Source organism: Dermacentor variabilis, chromosome 1 (genome assembly GCF_050947875.1).
Source record: "Dermacentor variabilis isolate Ectoservices chromosome 1, ASM5094787v1, whole genome shotgun sequence".
NCBI classification, from domain to species: Eukaryota; Metazoa; Arthropoda; class Arachnida; order Ixodida; family Ixodidae; genus Dermacentor; species Dermacentor variabilis.
The window spans coordinates 176,909,540-176,926,854 of NC_134568.1; the positions used below are offsets into that span (position 1 = coordinate 176,909,540).

At 41.6% G+C, this 17,315-nt stretch overlaps 1 protein-coding gene across 1 annotated transcript in view; it reads right to left on the bottom strand.

Moving 5' to 3' along the window:
• LOC142588450 (uncharacterized) overlaps window positions 1-17,315 on the bottom strand; it is a 117,893-nt gene that overhangs the window by 43,970 nt on the left and 56,608 nt on the right. The window contains exons 3-4 of the mRNA XM_075700209.1: window positions 12,547-12,808; window positions 9,863-9,997 (exon numbers count right to left, since the gene is read on the bottom strand). Coding sequence (XP_075556324.1) covers window positions 9,863-9,997; window positions 12,547-12,808 — 397 coding nt within the window. The remainder of the gene's footprint in view (window positions 1-9,862; window positions 9,998-12,546; window positions 12,809-17,315) is intronic.

A 17,315-nucleotide genomic window follows, 5' to 3' on the forward strand; every position in this document is an offset into this window, starting at 1 on the left:
AAAACGTGAAAAATGGTGTAAATGTGTCTATAACTCACACCCTTAGGGTGTTATCTATATAACGGACACCCAAAGGGAGTGAGTTACAGACACATTTACACCCTTTTTCACTTTTTAGGATGTAACTTATTTTACAGTGTTCAGGGAAGTTAGCATATAAATTTGCACTTACAGAGGATCAGAATCAGTATGCCGTACTACCGCAAACATTGCTGGTGCAAGATAAAATGCGCGTGTAAATGGAAGCCTCATTAGTTGTTTGTTTGTGAGAGTAGGTTTTGTAGGATTGACTAATTATAACTCACTCGCCCACTTTGTCAGTGATCTAATTTTCTAAAACGTAAAAGCGGACAACAAAGCTATCATACAGCAGACAATATTTTCGTTCAGGTCGTAAAAAGCATAAGGGAATTTTATCTTGACACGCGGTACCTTTACAGCAAGCACCACCAGATAAGTTGTGCGGAAACTAATTTTATAAATTATGGAGAAAAAAAAAAGCAAGGAAGACGTTGTTTATGAAAAAGAAAAAAGGAAAATCTTAACAAACTCTTCTATCTGTCCCTTGTACATGCTGTTATTTCTAAATTCTCTGCCTTTATGCAAGCTAATTGTGTTGTAGGAAACAAACAGCGTAGGTAGTAAAACACTTATGAAATATACTAGCCACTCATCATTTCAAGGTTCTATTCCAGGTCTGTGGTGTACCACGTATATCAACGTCTTGAACTGCCATTTTTCGTCTCATTATACACGGTGCTGCCGTGAGGGTGTGCGAATAGAGATTTTTGAGACCTAGTCGATTACCAATCGAATAGTGCCAGTATATAGCGAATAGAATCGAATCGAATATCGACTAGCTTTCGAATAGTTTTATAATCGTTTTGGAAAAATCAACAGCATTTATCGCATTTAATATTGTTCCAGAGAAAAAGAGAAATCCAAAAGAAGCGCCCATAAACGCGGTCATATAAAACGAAGTTCACATCCCATAATCCTTAATGTAAGCAACTTTCTGTTATTACATAGCACGTTATGAAGCGTTGTTTACTAAAAACACATATGGAGCATTAGGAGGAAACACGTGTAGTATCTTCGCATGCACAGGGCCTATAAAGTATGTCTACCTAAGCGACGTAGCCTGCTCCACTAAAGGTGTCCGTACTATGCCTGCGGTGGTAAAATTTTACCGTAGTTTTGCTTCAGTCTTGTGTATAATTGGGCGCACTTGACGTTTAGAAATATTGGAAAACTATTCGAAAAAATATTCGCATTTACCAATAGGGACTATTAGATTCGTTGTTCGAAAGTTTTGAATATATGCACGCCCCTACTTGCAACTATCTAACCGATATCAGCTGTATAATTATTTTAATTGCTTTAGTTAGATACTGCACAACGAGTAGTTTGATTAGCAACCTTTGCAAAGCTAAATTTAGGATTTTCAGAACAGGTCAAAGAGAGCTCCGGATCTTTCCTAGTTTGAGAATTGATTGTTTATTCCAATCTTGACAGTGATTGTGGTGAGGTCTTTGGCGTTTAGTTAGAGCTTCTCCACAAGCATCTTCGCGCGCAGCCTCTTTTATGGTCTTTTTCTAAGAAACGATAAGTTTAGGAGGATTGCTATATTAGGCTTCTGGAACGGCAAACAGGCAGTCTTACCGTAAGGAGAAGCTTGAGACGCTAGAAAGTAGGTAAAAGAATGCGAGCGGAGACGTTAACTTAAAACTGCAGCGTCTCGTAACGTCGTTGATTTCTAGAGCGTCTGGCGGAAGATGGTTTCTTGTTAAAAATACCGAAACGCCTGTATTCGAAAATACAAGGAATTGTTAACCGAAGAACTTTGGTATACTTTCTTTTTTATGGAAAGCACTTAAGAGGAAGCTTTAGCTCGGGTGCTCCTATCTAAATACACGTAAAAGCAGAATTCGTTTTTCTCGGTCACCACTGCACAAAATTTGACGAGGTTTGTTGCATTAAAAGAAAAACTTAAAATCTAGTGACTGTTGGTTTCGGATTTTTGATTTAGGTCGTCAATTTTTTTATTAAAAATTGGCAGAAATCGAAAATATTCAAAAAACGAAACTATCAAGTTTACAACTCTGTAACTCAGCAACGAAAATTGATAATACAATTCAGTGAACTGCATCTAATAGTACATCTAAAGCGGACAAAATTGATAGGCTACACATGAATGTCAAAAAATATAGTAAAATGGAAATATAGGTTTTGCAGAACCCTTGTAAACAACGTAACAAATTCACGTACGATATAAAATGACGTATCGAATTTGTCCGCTTTCAATGATCTGGTGGATCTCGTTTACAGAACCGCGATATCTGCTCTTGATGCAGAGTTATGAATTTGTAAACTTCGTGCTTCTATTTTTTTCAAACTTTCGAATTTTTGAAAATCCCTTTAACAAAATTCAGGACCTAAATGGAAATTCCGCGACCAACAGTCACTAGAATTTCACTTTCCCTCTCAAATGCAACAAATTTCATTAAAATCGGTCCAGGGGTTATCTCAGAAAAACGTTTTTGCCTTTTTACATGTATTAGAATAGGCCGCGTCGGAGTTGGGCCCGAGCTAAAGCTTCCTCTTAACTTTGTGAAAACATCGTTACATATGTCAGGTTAGTAGGGGTGCAAGGTTCTCATTTTTTGTTTGCGAATATTCGCCAAAAACACCGCCAGGAACTCGCCACCAGCTGTTCATAATTCAGCTACACCCCCCCCCCTTCTCCCCCTCCAAAAAAAAAAATATACAGCAAGAACTTTTTTATGACAATTACGGTAGAAGTGCTAAACAAGCATCTTATGTAGTGTAAGTAAATAAGATCAATTATTATAATAGCGAAAGACTAAATGCTAAAAAGGCGCATCAAATACCTGCAAAATAATGTTTTTAAATGGTTAATAACTACAATAAAGTGGCTGCCAAATCTTCATTGAATATTTCCATCTTTTCCGAAGTTAACTTCTCTGGTACGAAAATAAAAAATAACACATTTTATACTGCCTGCGTTATCAAAGATATGTACTCCGAACACCAGCAATAACAAGAAAGTATATTCTGTGCGTCTAGAGCAGGAAAATTTGTCTGAATTTCAGTTATAGGGCCAAAAAAAATATCTGGGCCAAATAAGTTCGCACCTCGACAGATAAAACACTACAGCGTGTTCTGTGTCTTGGTATGTCATAGACAAGAGAAAGGAAAGAGCGGGAGGTTTAAGAAAAATGAATCAACACTCATCATAGTAGTCCATTGGTATGATTCTCGGTCCTCCTACATAACTTTCAAGCTTCACTAAAACAAGATTAAGTGCAAGCGTGGGACAGCATTTATAGCATAAATACACGTTTACACTGTTTTGCGCCTCGATGTCCGGAGTTACTGTTTTTTTTTTCTTTTTCCAGAGCACTCTGCACCTTGCTGAATGGACATCATCGACGAGTCGAATAACATTTAACGAAAGCCCGCATTCAGAAAAAAAAAGAAAAGAAACATTCTCTTGGACATTTCCACCTCACCACAAGCATTCGCAATACCTGTGCTTCGAGCCAGCTTTTTGTGAAGGCAGAATTATCCGCTGGGCAAAATTCCAAACTTGCAGAAAATAATCCTCGATCTACTAAAAGCACAGTTTTTCCGCTAAACAAAGCTGATCTCTGCGAGGTATATCCGAAAATCCGCCAATAAGGCACACCTGGACACACGAGCGCCCGACCTTGGCTATGAAATTAAATAAGAGAGCAAGGCGGAGAGTCGAGTATAGCCTAGCTGGTCTTCATTTTCTTTGCTAATACGCTATCCCTTCTCGCAAGAGCAATACAGGGAGATGTCGAAAAGTAATTTGGGCAGCACAGAATGGTTCAGGGCTTTTCTTTCGTGTCCCTTTGAAAATACAGGTTTTGGCATCGCATACTTAATTAAACTACGCCCTTGTTTCCATGGCGGGCACTCACTGCACTCTATTTTACATTCTTGAATAGTCACATCAGTTATGCCGGCGCTTCCTCCGGGAGTTCGCGCCGAATCGGCCTATTAACGTTGCAACATATCCAAACCGAGTCACTTGAATCGTTAACAACGGTTCCAAGTCCCAGTGCTCGCTCCTTGGAGACTTGCGAGTCTTTCACAATTTGTTTTGCTGCAACGTTGTTATCACATTATGCTTTTAAATTACTGATCAATCAGCTCTCTCAGAGGGGGACTGACATGATATTTTCAAGTATTCATTTTTTTTCTTTAAATAAAGGTCCATGGCTTTAAACCGTGCAAAAATAGCGACAAGCCTCAGAGCACCGTGAATAATTTAATGCACTAGCTTGTCTGCAGCCAGTTTCGGTTTTGTTTCCCAGGAGGCTACTGTGTCGTGACGTCACGACACGAAAGAGTGTGTGGTCGCGTGGAAGGAGGACATTGCGACGTTTTGACACTTACTCCGGCTCACTCGATCTCCTCCTATGATGCTGCTCGCTGTAAAGGTAGACGTAGCAGCATAGTGAATTGTTGCTGTTAAATAACGTTAAGGAATGATAGTTATACCAGGCTTGCGTATACGGGATTTATGGACAGCCGCTCTTACGCCCACTGCAGGGCCAGTTCCCTCTTGCAGCGATCCCTGTTCACCTCTTTCTTGCGTTGTCTGACTCCATCCTACACCTGCAGATTTCCTGTTTTATCACGGCATCTATTCGTCTGGCGCCACCGACCTAGCTTCTTCCTTTGTCACCCATTTTCTTACTTTATGAAACAACCGGTTAACTGCTGTATGCATTGCATAACCTGCACAGTTCGACTTATTTAAAGTGATTTGTTGCTTTCTTTAAACCTGCACGCGTTCTATTCGGCTTTTATGGGCTTACTAATCATTTTTTCCTTAGATACTCAGCTGACTATACATTCTTGGGGGCAAGTTAAAGAGCCACAAGTGGTAAAATTTAATTCGGAGCACTCCACAACGACGTTTATCATAGCCTGTGTGTTATTTTGGAACCTTGCAATCAATCAATCAATCAATCAATCAATCAATCAATCAATCAATCAATCAATCAATCAATCAATCAATCAATCAATCAATCAATCAATCAATCAATCAATCAATCAATCAATCAATCTATCTATCTATCTATCTATCTATCTATCTATCTATCTATCTATCTATCTATCTATCTATCTATCTATCTATCTATCTATCTATCTATCTATCTATCTATCTATCTGTGTACTTTTATATCGCGTTTTCCTTTGTAATTACTTCCTACGGTTCTTCTCAATGCATTTTATGTAATGCTATTGGTTTCCTTATGTCCTACGAAACGTATATTTCCGGCATTTTCTTTCCTGTCAAGTCACTTATTGTCCTTTTTATAACCCTATGTATATAATCATTTACTTATCGAATAGGTGCAGACCCTTCGTATGAAGGAAAGCTTGAAAAGCGAAGCTTTTCTTTGCGAATCTCGCCGGGCTGTCGTTACTGTGGATATTGCGGCGTGACTGTTCTCTAGCCGAATAGCACAACCAATCACAGTGGAGGACGCCTGCGCGCGACGACACCGCCGCTAGGTTACTTGCACCACCACCAGATGGCGCTCGCCTCCGCGCATTCGTGGAGGTGAGCTGAGCATGGTGGTAACTGCAATCACCCCGTTTCGGAGGTGAGGCTCCTACCTTCCATGCATCCATCCATCCATCCATCCATCCATCCATCCATCCATCCATCCATCCATCCATCCATCCATCCATCCATCCATCCATCCATCGTGGAGACATATTAGTGGGCGATATGAATGCGCACATGGAGGATTTAGACAGAAATACTGATTGCAACGGTTTTCTAGTGCTGGATCTGTGCGATGAACAGAACCTTATAGTAGTTGACAGGGAGTATAAGTGTCATGGACAGGTAACGTGACAATGCGGAAACAGGCGCGCCATGTATCGATTACGTCTTAATCTCAGAAACGGTCTACGAACGACTAGACCAAATGATGATAGATGAACAAGGAAAAAATAGCCTGGATAGCGATCAAAAACGTTTAACTTTAAAATATGGGAGAGATGCTAACGCAAAACACGAACCAATAGCATTAGAATTTCTAAAGATGAACGAATAGCAAATAAGAGAGATTGCAAAAAACATAGAGAAGAAAATGGAGGTGTTTCCTACAGCAGTTCGGGAATATAAGAAACTGGTAGACGTTTTGCAGCAGAATGTAAGACAGACACGGCAAAATAATTGTTGGATTGGAAAGACATAACCACGTAAGTGGTGTAACAAGGAAATGAAGCAAGCTATAGAAGAGCGTAAGCAGGCGTCCAGGGATCATCGAGAAGCCAAAAAATTGGGATTACACTAAGAAGTGCTCTTTAGATGTAACAAATGCCGAGAAAAGAAAACGGTGGTGAGTGAGCTCGTGCAAGAGAAAATTAAATGCGCAAGGGAATCCCCCATTGGGTGCATAACATTCGCAAAAGATACAAAGGCACACCGAAAGATCCTGGAACCATGTAAAAGCAGTCGGAGCTCCAACTAAAAATTCGCAAACGGCTATAAGGGATGACGACACCTTCGAAGGAAACGATGCGCTGCGGTACATCACAGACGTTATTAGGGATAACTTCGGCACAAAAGAAAGCATAGTTCAGCAACAACAGAGAAGCCGGAGAGATCAAACTTTAGCACAGAAAGCTTTTACTGGAGGAAAGAAGAAAACGTCCCTAATAAGACGGCCGCAGGACCCGATGAAATCCCAATATAGCTAATCAAAAACATCGGTCCAAAGAGCAAGGCATTGCTGACTAATGCCGTTGAGCAAGTGATTCAAACGAAGGAATTCTAGTTGGATGGTGTGAAAGCAAGACGAACCTCATCTACAAATACAAAGGGGATAAGAATAGGACGAGCTCATACAGGCTAATTACAGTTACGTCGGTGATATACAGGTTGTCCCACATAACTTGAGCTAATGTTTTAAATATGAAAGGCACTCCGGACGCGAGTTGAACCGAATGCATAATATTGGCACTGGCCTAGAGTTACTCAGGCTATTTTTCTTTATTTTCCCCTTAACTAACAGATTAGTTATGTTTAATTATTCAACTTTTGAAGTATTGGCTGCAGACCCCAAGTGTGATGCGCAAAGTTGCAGAGCACCTTAAGAAACCTTTCAATAAACTGTTTCCAACACGATATATCTAACGTGGTCCGTTTATCCGCGTTCCAAAGAAAGCCCGCGAAACATAAAAAATACCACGTGACGGGGCGCTTGCGCACTGTTATTGTGCTGCTCTCAAGCGCGCGATAGATGAACATGGTCGGCTGCAGCGAGACTGGCCCACGACAGGACGTTATGCCTGGTGTAGGTATCTGGACATGCCGCTTTTATCGCATCACGGTGCAAATGCCCTGTCCCGGGCCAGTCTCGCTGCAGCCGACCTGCAGCCGACCTCGGCTGCAGCGTCCGCTGCAGCCGAATGAGCTACACAAAAGGCATGTCAGCTGCAAAAGTCTGAAGCTTATGTTTTCAAGCGTGCTTCAAGAACCTATGTTTTGTTATAGTGGCTTTGTGGTTACCCATTACAAATTTGATTAGAAAATCTACGCTCACTGTTTATGGAAGGAGGACACAGTAACATCACAGTCTTCTTCAGGAGGCTACTAACGTGATGAACTTGGTTTCATCTGTCCATAGAAGGCTTTGCTCTCTTAAAGAGAAGAAAAACGCTACTGGATATTATCTGGTACACACTCGCTATCCATTGCTTGAGTACCAGCAAACGCCACATTAGCCGTGCCGTTGATAGCTGACTGAACTCGCAAGACGAGCTTGGGACGGGAACGTCTGGCAGAGCCGTCATTCTTGGCTTGTCTATCGCATATTTGTCTTGGCCTGTCGGTCGGATATTTTGTCAGACCTTTAGTTCATACGATCCTTTGGACTCACTGGATGTATTGGCAACAGGCGGCTACTACGTGGTTTGGCTTATGTATGCAAATTTAGCAATCTCGGGTCAACTTTCGTGTTCTGTGCAGAACGTCACGCGCTGCAACGCATCTTCTTCTGACTGACTGCCCAAGGTGAAAAGAGGAAATTGTTCTTTTTACTTCTTATGCTCACATAATTTTTACTGTAATACTTAGATATTCGATCAATCATATCTGTAACAGTAGACATTTTAATTCACATTTACAAGACACTTATTTCACTTCACCTTATTTTCCAAAAAAAGAAGTTATAACAACAGTTTTTTCACCACCAGATTCATGGCCGATCCCCTAGAGTGGGTTGCGCCATTTCACTAAGGAACAAAAATAAGAAAAAGAGGGTATTTTTTTAAAATAAGTTCGCCGGCTAACACTGGCCACAGGTGACGAACAAACTGTGCAAAAGTCGATGCATAGCTCTATATGGCTGAATACAAAATGTGACTTAATTGGCTTAGCAAACTGTCCGCATTTTTCTTTTGCGTTTGCCTGAACCACCCTTTACTACTACTATTATTATCTGGCAAAGACAATTTTTCTAACCTGTATGCCAAGAGAACAAATGTATGTCTATCTGTGCACTACCGTTACGATGAATTCACGTGACATCGATCTTTCACCAAATCGACGAGGGAACTAGCCCTCTTGAAAAAGGATGATTGTTACTTCAGCGTTGCAAGGACTTGCTATGTAGACTTGTGTTTTAGGTTTGGTTGAATGAATGTTGTGGAAAGTTTTGCGCCCATTAAACGAAGACAACAAGAAAAGGACACAAAGACAAGCACAGACAGACAACTGAAATGTTATCCCTAAAAACAGCACATTTATACCCTCGAGAACCATCTCATGATCACCGCGTATGGGCAACAGAGCAGCCATTCCACATGATAACAACATTCAGAATTGCCGCAGAACCGACACGCTATAGTCTATTATTGAGCAAGTTAATTTCACTATCATTCAAAGCGATAGCCGGATGACTAACACATGTTCCTTGCAGTCTAGAAATGTGCCAAGCTTCTCCAATTTCTCTTTGTCTGTTTAACACTAACATACAAAACAGTGGTTTGGTAAAACAATGGCTTACACATGCTCAATGAACATTGCGCACAGTGGATTGCCAAATGCGTGTAGGGCCTTCCCCTCAAGCTGGCCAGGTGCTCTCTTAACCTTACATTTATGCATTGGCCAGTCTGATCGACATAGTACTTCCCACACTTGAAAAAAATTTATACCCTGCATTTCTTTTAAAATCTTAACTCTGGGGCATATGACGCACCGTTCACTTATTAGTAAGAATGTTAACCTTGTTATCACACATACAGTTTGTCGCAGAGAAAACACCCTTCACTTTATATCTTGCCGAAAAAACTGCATTCACGTCATTGCATCTAGACTGCAAGGAACATGTGTTAGTCATCCGTCTATCGCTTTGAATGATAGTGAAATTAACTAGCTCAATATTAGACGAAAGTATGCCGATTGTGCTGCAGTCCTGAATGTTGTTATCATCTAAAACGGATGCTTTGTTGCTTATGCGCGGTGATCATGAGCTGGTTCTCGGGGGTATATATGTCCTGTCTTTAGGAATAAAATTTCAGTTGTCAGTCTGCGCTGGTCTTCGTGTGCTTTTCTTGTTGTCTTCGTTTAGTGTGCGCAAAACTTTCCACAATGAAGTCAAACCAACTACCCCACCTTTCAGTCTTATTGTGGCTGAATGGTGGTCACGCCAGGAAGGCAAGCGGGGCTCATAGGTATGCAAAAACGTAAAAGACAGGCGCACGCGCGACAACGCTTGCGTTTCAGTGTGTATGCGTGTGACCGCTTTCCTGTGACAAGGAACGCGCCGCCTGAAGAAGAGTTTACCCGGTAGAGCGATGAAGGCGTCTCCTGGGACTCCTTCTCGATGGTGGTGCGGACCTCCTTGGTGACGCCCGTGAAGGGGTCCTTGATGTGCTCCACCGAACTCTTTACCTCGCGCATGGTGTCGGGACTCTTGTCCTGCATTGTGCACCCATGCAAAAGCAGAACCATTAGGTAGGCTATAGTACGTATTTGCCGGGATGCCTGCAAATTTTTACTTCTGTAGCCTCTTGTAGTGTGAACTTCGCGTGCATTTTGTAAATGTTTTGGCAGCAAAAAAAACAAACAATATCGCTGTATGCGTGATGTGCGGCTAGGCTCTCTTTATCCATATTTTGATTAATAACCCGTGTGATATTTTACTCGGGACAAATGATGTCCTCCTATTGAAACCGCGCTTGTTAGCATCTTGATGCTACATGTTCACGTCCAAGTCCATGTTCTGAATTGCTGCACTTATTGACATTTCTCCGTAAATTTTCACAGCCTTACCTTCTAGTTCTCTCAGAACTAGATGCCCTGAGAGAACAAAGCAATTTTTGGTTTGGTATGTTAAGTGTCATGCACGTCGTATATGCTTTAAAGACGAATGCGGCCCTTTTGTGTGTGACGATATACTACCCGCCTGATGTGCAAAGTACTGTACATCTCAAATTGCTCTACATAAGTACGTACAAGCCCTCGCAAGTGAATCAGAATTTCTATAATCATGCATACACTAGTATTGTATGTATAAAGATGCAGATATCTGCATGCAGAGTTTTTTGTATAACGTAACTCAAGGCACTGGCAACGGCGCGCTGATTTTTCAGCCACCAGGAGCACGGACGCCGCATACCTCTGATTTCTTTCTCAATTCCTTTATTTATCATTTAGTACTTTCTGTACGGGATTCTAAATAATACGTTTCTTCTCTTCTTTCTTATCCCCATTTTTTTTACATGATATAAGGAATTGTTAGCGCAAGAATACGGCGCCGGATACTCCTTGGCTCCTGAATTATCTTTAACCAAAACATTCTTTTTCGCTTCGCATAATCAAATAAATGAACTGCAACCGGCAGCTGGTGCCAGATTCACAGATGTGCGCGCTGTGAATAATAATAATGCAGATTTACCGACTCGCCCAGCTAGCTACCGTACTACAGATTCACAAAGCTTTTCATTCGCATTTGCCATTAACCTGCGGCCTTTACTTATCTTCTCTGTCCCGATTGGCCAGGGCTGGTTCTTACAAATCTATCGAGATTGCTAACTGCTTCATGAATACCGGTCCTGATTAGACACGTACCTTTACTGCCATCCCCTGCCTGCTCCTTAAAAATGAATATTTCTCTCTGTGGTCTGCCGATGTCTTCGATGAAATCAAGCCAAACCGACCAGAATACACTTTATGGATTTTTGCGTGGCCTCCACTAGACTCTGTAATGACATTTGGGGCTTGGTTCACAAAGCTCTTAAGTTTATAAGCACTTCTTTCCTGTGGGCGGTCGCCTTCGCCAATATTAAGCTCGCTATCACGACTGGCCGACACCTGATTTTCCGAATTTTTCTAGCCCACATGCTGTTTTCTTTAAATATGAGCCCCGAATTTCAACGGTTTTGGAAAGCTAAGTTATTTACTCAGTATGTGCGTCTGGCTCTGGCGGCCGCGCATGCTAAAAAATAAAGAAAAAAAGAAAAGTGGCCTGGTTTCACAAAACCTTCGGGTGGCCAAGCGTCCAATAACGGTAAGCTCTTATGTAAGACAACTTTTGTGAATATTAATTGTGATGATCGTAACTGCCCGCATGCTCACATAAGCGACCACAAATATTAGCACCCTATTTATCCAGTATGTCTGCAAATAACGGTTTTTCAGCTCGTATGAACGCCTGTTTATTTCTTTATTGCACAATCACAGCAAGTTCTTTAAGACTGTGTAAGAGGGAATACATTCTTCGAAGAAAAAAATCGGTCATAACCATGAATATTAATTAAGAACTGCAATCGCAGAGGTAATACGAGTGTCATTTCAAAGCGAAAGACGCAAAAAAGCGGCTTAGAAAGAAGAGGCAACTTGAAACGGAGATTTGTTTGTGGAATCTCGCTTGGCCTATGTATTATTTTGTCAGATGGCACATGCTAACTATAGCTCGAGTGACCAATGAACGAAAACCCCTCAAGGAACAGGGTAGTACCACAGTAAAATTAAACACGAATGTACTCACGTTTGTTCTCAGTTAAAAAAGAAAAAAAAAAACCTTTCATCCGTTCTCGTATTAGAGAGTTTTGACTATGGCGATTTACCGTAAAGAAATACGCCTGTCCATACGCTAAATTTCCCGTTCGACAGAACAGAGCGAGTAAGCGGCAGATGAATAGTTGGAGAAAAGAAAGTGCGAAAGCAGGGAGGTTAACGAGAAATGCCTTTGGCTGGATACACTGCGCTGTAAGTGGGAAAAAGCGGACTAGAACGAAGAGAGACAAAAACAGGCCACGGTTGAAACTGTCTATTGAGATTTCTATGCCTGCTAACTCCCACACACATATATGATTTTCTGAGAAACGTAAGAAAGAGAGAGAAAAAAAACGAAAGGTGAAAACAGATAGTGGCCCTCAGAGGTTGCCCGGGGGCACGAAAAGACAAGGAAAAGCATAACCTGCCCCCCCTTCCCCTCTGTCCCCATTACGCTCCCCGCGTGTCACCTGAAAGGGTACGAAAGGCCTCGGGATGTTTCCCAGGTCACTGAGCGGCCCCTTCAGGCTCGGGCCGGTCCTCGGAAGAGCGCTCGTACTGGTCAGCAGGCCCTTCGAAAAGGCGCTACTTCCGGTCGGAGAGGTCTTCGGAAAGAATGAGCTTCCGGTCGGTGCTGTCCAAACTGGAGCTGCGGCGGCGGCTTGCGTTTCGGTCTTTGGGTACGGGTTGTCTTTCGGCTTGTTCTCGTTCTCCTTGTTCTGCTCGTATCCCCTGCACAAATGACACCCGAATCGGAAACGTTGCCGCCTATGCTCCACACTCGCCCAGGTTCAACTCTGAAAGCGAGCAAAATGCTATAGCCCAGGTGGTCCCACTTTGCACCTTCACTGTCTGTCTGTGCGGGTTCCGGTCCCGAGAACTGCGCGCATTAATGTATTTTGGCAGTCTAGCAAATGCATCAATCTAAGCAAGAGGAAGCTTGTACTGCGATAGACTTTGGGACCCAAAATTAAGTCATATTACTACGAGAAGCACAGTACTGATGGTGGATAACTGATCGAAGCTATAATTGCATAAGAATTTAAGTTGGAGGTTGACAGGTATGCTTCACAGGTTGACATATGTATGTCTTTCAGACTTGGTGACCCAGTCCTTAATTCTCGATCATTAAGTAAGAAAGAATAGGTGACGTGTTTAATGCGAATTACAAAGAAAATAAACACGGAATAAAACGTCCTACATTAAGTGAAATAAGTAACCACTGGGCGGTGTAAATCAGCGACTAACAAAGGTCTTTTGAAAGCTGTGTGATGGTTACGTAGAAAGCGGGAGCGCGTCCGCCCACTTTTAAGCGGAATACTTGTCCCACGCTTTAAATGTAACAAGGGCAACGACTACCACATAGCACCCACTTACACACATCCGCATTCCACGGGCAAAATTTGCGCTTGCGGCGAAGCTAGAAAGCAGGCTTTGTCTGTGTGTGCCCTTCGTTCGACGCCCAGACACTCCTTCTCCATGGCTGACTAATAAGTATAAATATATACTTATTAGTATAAGTATAATAAGTATAATAAATATGCATAGAGCTTCTGGTTTCAGGCGTCAGGTAACCATTAAATGTCATGTTATTGTCAGAATCAAATCAATAAATAAACAAATAAATGCATAGAAAATTAAATCTATGCACAGGGCTACAAGAGCGCAGCTGTGGCTCTTAATGAAGGACAAGTGGCGGCGTGGCCGCTTCGAAATGCGTGGTAAACATTCACGTCTGCGCGCGTCCACCATTCTGTCGATTTTTCTTCTTTTCATTCTCATGTCCCCTGTCAACGTCGCTGGGGACATAAGAAGCAAGAGCAAGCATACGTATTTAAGAAAAAAAGATTTATTTATTTATTTATTTATTCCTCTTGAACTTAATAAAGAGCGTTTAAAACAAACGAATGTCCTCCATTTCCCCTGTCTACTGCAAAATAGCAAACAGGGTGTGATCCTAGGGAACCTCTCGACCACTTCCTTTTGTCTTACTTTCTCTCTGACGGCATAGAAATCATGAGCAGAGAGACAAGTACGTTTAATCCCCCTTTTTTAGCCTTCTGTGATGACTGACAGGGATGGCCATGACACCATAGCACAGTATAGGCCGACTAAATCTATATGAAAAATAACTGCTGGATAAGTCCGTCGTTGTTGCGTTTTAATCTTTCACATAAATGTATGTTTTTTAAGCTTGTTGTCTTGGGAGGAGGAGCGCTATGTGAAAGTATGTTGGCAGGACCTATGTGCTGACATGCCGTTACTAGTGTAGTAATCAAACATGAAAGCTGGATTAGTTGGCTGCAAGAATTGTGAAGCGTTATTCACAGGCGCCAAGTTAGGATGGAACAGGGCAAGACAAACGGCTAACTTCAACTAGTCGTTTTCTTGAAGACATCTTAATGTTTTCGAAAAATTAAACGACCAATAGATTTAGATCTCCTAGCGAAATCTATTACTTCGGCCGTTTGTCCTCTATGTACTAAGCGCCGGTAAATCATATTTGAGAATGTCATGTGGTCAGTAATGAGCAAGTAACATGACGATTAATTTCTGACATTAATATCGTCCCGTGCACGAAGGCGCTAGGTGCCTTATAGAGAGTGTTTCACGTAACTTGAACCAATGATTAAAGAAAAGTGCTTAACAGGAACTGAATGAATTCAACGGCATATGGTTTGCCGTCGTGCGGCGCTACTTAGGATATCTTTTTATATTGCGCTTAATTAGTTAATTACCTAAATCAATTATGCAAAATTTTAATATTTCCTTTAGGGCCAAGTGCGTTTCTTTACGTTGTAGGGGGCATTCCCTTATGAAAATGGATTTAGAGTTCCTTTACAACTCCTGATGAGTTCCTATGGAGTCAAAGGGACTCTATAGGAACTCGCGATCTATAGAGTCGTCTGCATAGAATCTCTATAAGAAGTCTATAGAAACCTTTCTATAGAAACAAGTCATTTCACACACAATAGATGTGAAATAGAGGGTGTATTGACGTCCTATGTACTGAATTCTATAAAGTAATTTTTATAGAATGTCTTTAAAACTTCTAACGCGACCTGTCTATAGAATGGCTCTCCATTCGTTCTCTATAAATGTTCTATAGAGAGTGTATTGATATCATATGTACTAAATTCTATAAAATAATGTCTATAGAAAGTTTTTAACATTTCTAATGCGGCTTGTCTATAGACTGACTGTCCATTCACGCTCTATAAGCAGTCTATAGAGGGTTTATTGTCATCATATGTACAATATTCTATAAAATAATGTCTATAGAAAGTTTTTAACACTTCTAATGCGGCTTGTCTATAGAGTGACTCTCCATTCACCCTCCATAAATGTTCTATAGAGGTCGTATTGACATCTTGTGTACCAAATTCTATAGAAAAATTTTTATAGAACGTTTTCAGAAACGTTCTATAGAGGTCGTATTAACATCTTATGTGCCAAATTCTACAGAAGAATGTTTATAGAACCTTTTCAGATTTTCTAATGCGGCCTGTCTATAGAATGGCTCTACATCCACCATAAAAGTTCTATAGAGGTCGTGTTGACATCTTATGTACCAAATTCTATAGAAAAAGTTATAGAACGTTTTCAGAACTTCTAATGCGGCCTGTCTCTAGACTGGCTCTCCATTCCCGTTCTAAATATGTGCCATCATATGGCATATGTACTGAGTTCTATAAAGGAACGTTTATAGGACATTAAAGAAGCTAAAGTGCGGCCTGTCTAAGAACGGCTCTCTATTTTCACTCTATAAACAGTGCCCAGTATCCAGTGCATCGCCGGATTATGGGTCCAGTGCCGCGCGCTGGATACATGGGGCGCTGGGCAAGCGCAGCGTACTGGGAGGCGCTGGTTACTGGTGCGAAAAACACCTCTAGCGCGTTAAATACGCGGTGCCTGGACACCGTATGTATTTTTTGAATACAGAAAGCAACAGAGAGCGTTTTAGTGCAATTCGGAATTCCAAAACGACCAAGTTTTTCTGGCAACGTACATGTTGCGTGGTGATTTTTACCGGCGTTTAAAGAAAACCCGGGAAAATATGAAATAAAGCCACGTGACAGCGCTCGTACGCTATCATACTGCACTGCAGCGCGCTTAAGCGTGTGTCGAGCCTATAGCTTATCAGGGACAACAGTGCTTCCTTTCCGTATACCACCATCAAAGCCCTACTAACCTTTCTAGAGTTAAATAACGTAGGTTCACGTTTGTAGCGTGAACATTCAACATTCTGTAGTAGCGTGACCTTCAGTGACCGGCCCTACTGTGTGTGATCTGTACTGTGTCCTAACGCTTCTTCTTTCGAAGATGGGAGGTGGCGGGTTCAAACACCTTGTAGTGTATATTGTGAACAGACTACCGGTGAAACCGTGATTGCGTGCAGCTGTACTTGGCGTCTCATCGTGGAGCGCACAATTAGCCGCATAGCGAACTAGCCATGGATCAGCTATGAAAGATGGAACAGCTATGGCGAACTAGCCATAGCTGTTCGACGCGGCGTCACTTTAATTCCGGCTGCAGAGTCGAAACTCGGCTGAACAACGTGCGTAGTGTACTGTGTTCTAATTCAGTCTTTAGATTTGTCCTGTTTCTCTTCCTTTCCTCTTTCCTCCCCTCCTTCCTATCCTCCATTTCTATGTTGCTGTCACCTCCCTTCAGAAGCAGGCGTTGTGCCCCTTTCGGTGGCAGTTGTCAGCCTGCTCCTCGCTTTCCCTTTCCTGTTAACTGCGTATATGAGTATATGTGTTCAAAACAAATAATAATAATAATAATAATAATAATAATAATAATAATAATAATAATAATAATAATAATAATAATAATAATAATAATAATAATAATAATAATAATAATCGAAGTTGCTGACGCACTGTGAAGCCGATGAGCCGCGGTCGGCGCACAGTTCTTTCGCAAAAAGCGCGGTTGAGAGCGCTGTAATGCGATAGCGCACGAGCGCAGTCACGTGGTTTTATTTCATATTTCGCAGGCTTTCTTTAAACGCCGGAAAAAATCGCCACGGAGCATGTACGTCGCCACGAAAAAATTTGTTCGCTCGTTTTCCAATACCCTCTACAACGTAACCAAACGCACTTGGCCCTAAAGTGAATATTTAAAGAATTGCATAATTAATCTGAGTTAATTTACTAATTAAGCACAATATGAAAAATATCCCATGGAGCGCCATATGACGGCAAGCCATATGTCGTTGGTTTCAATCAGTTGC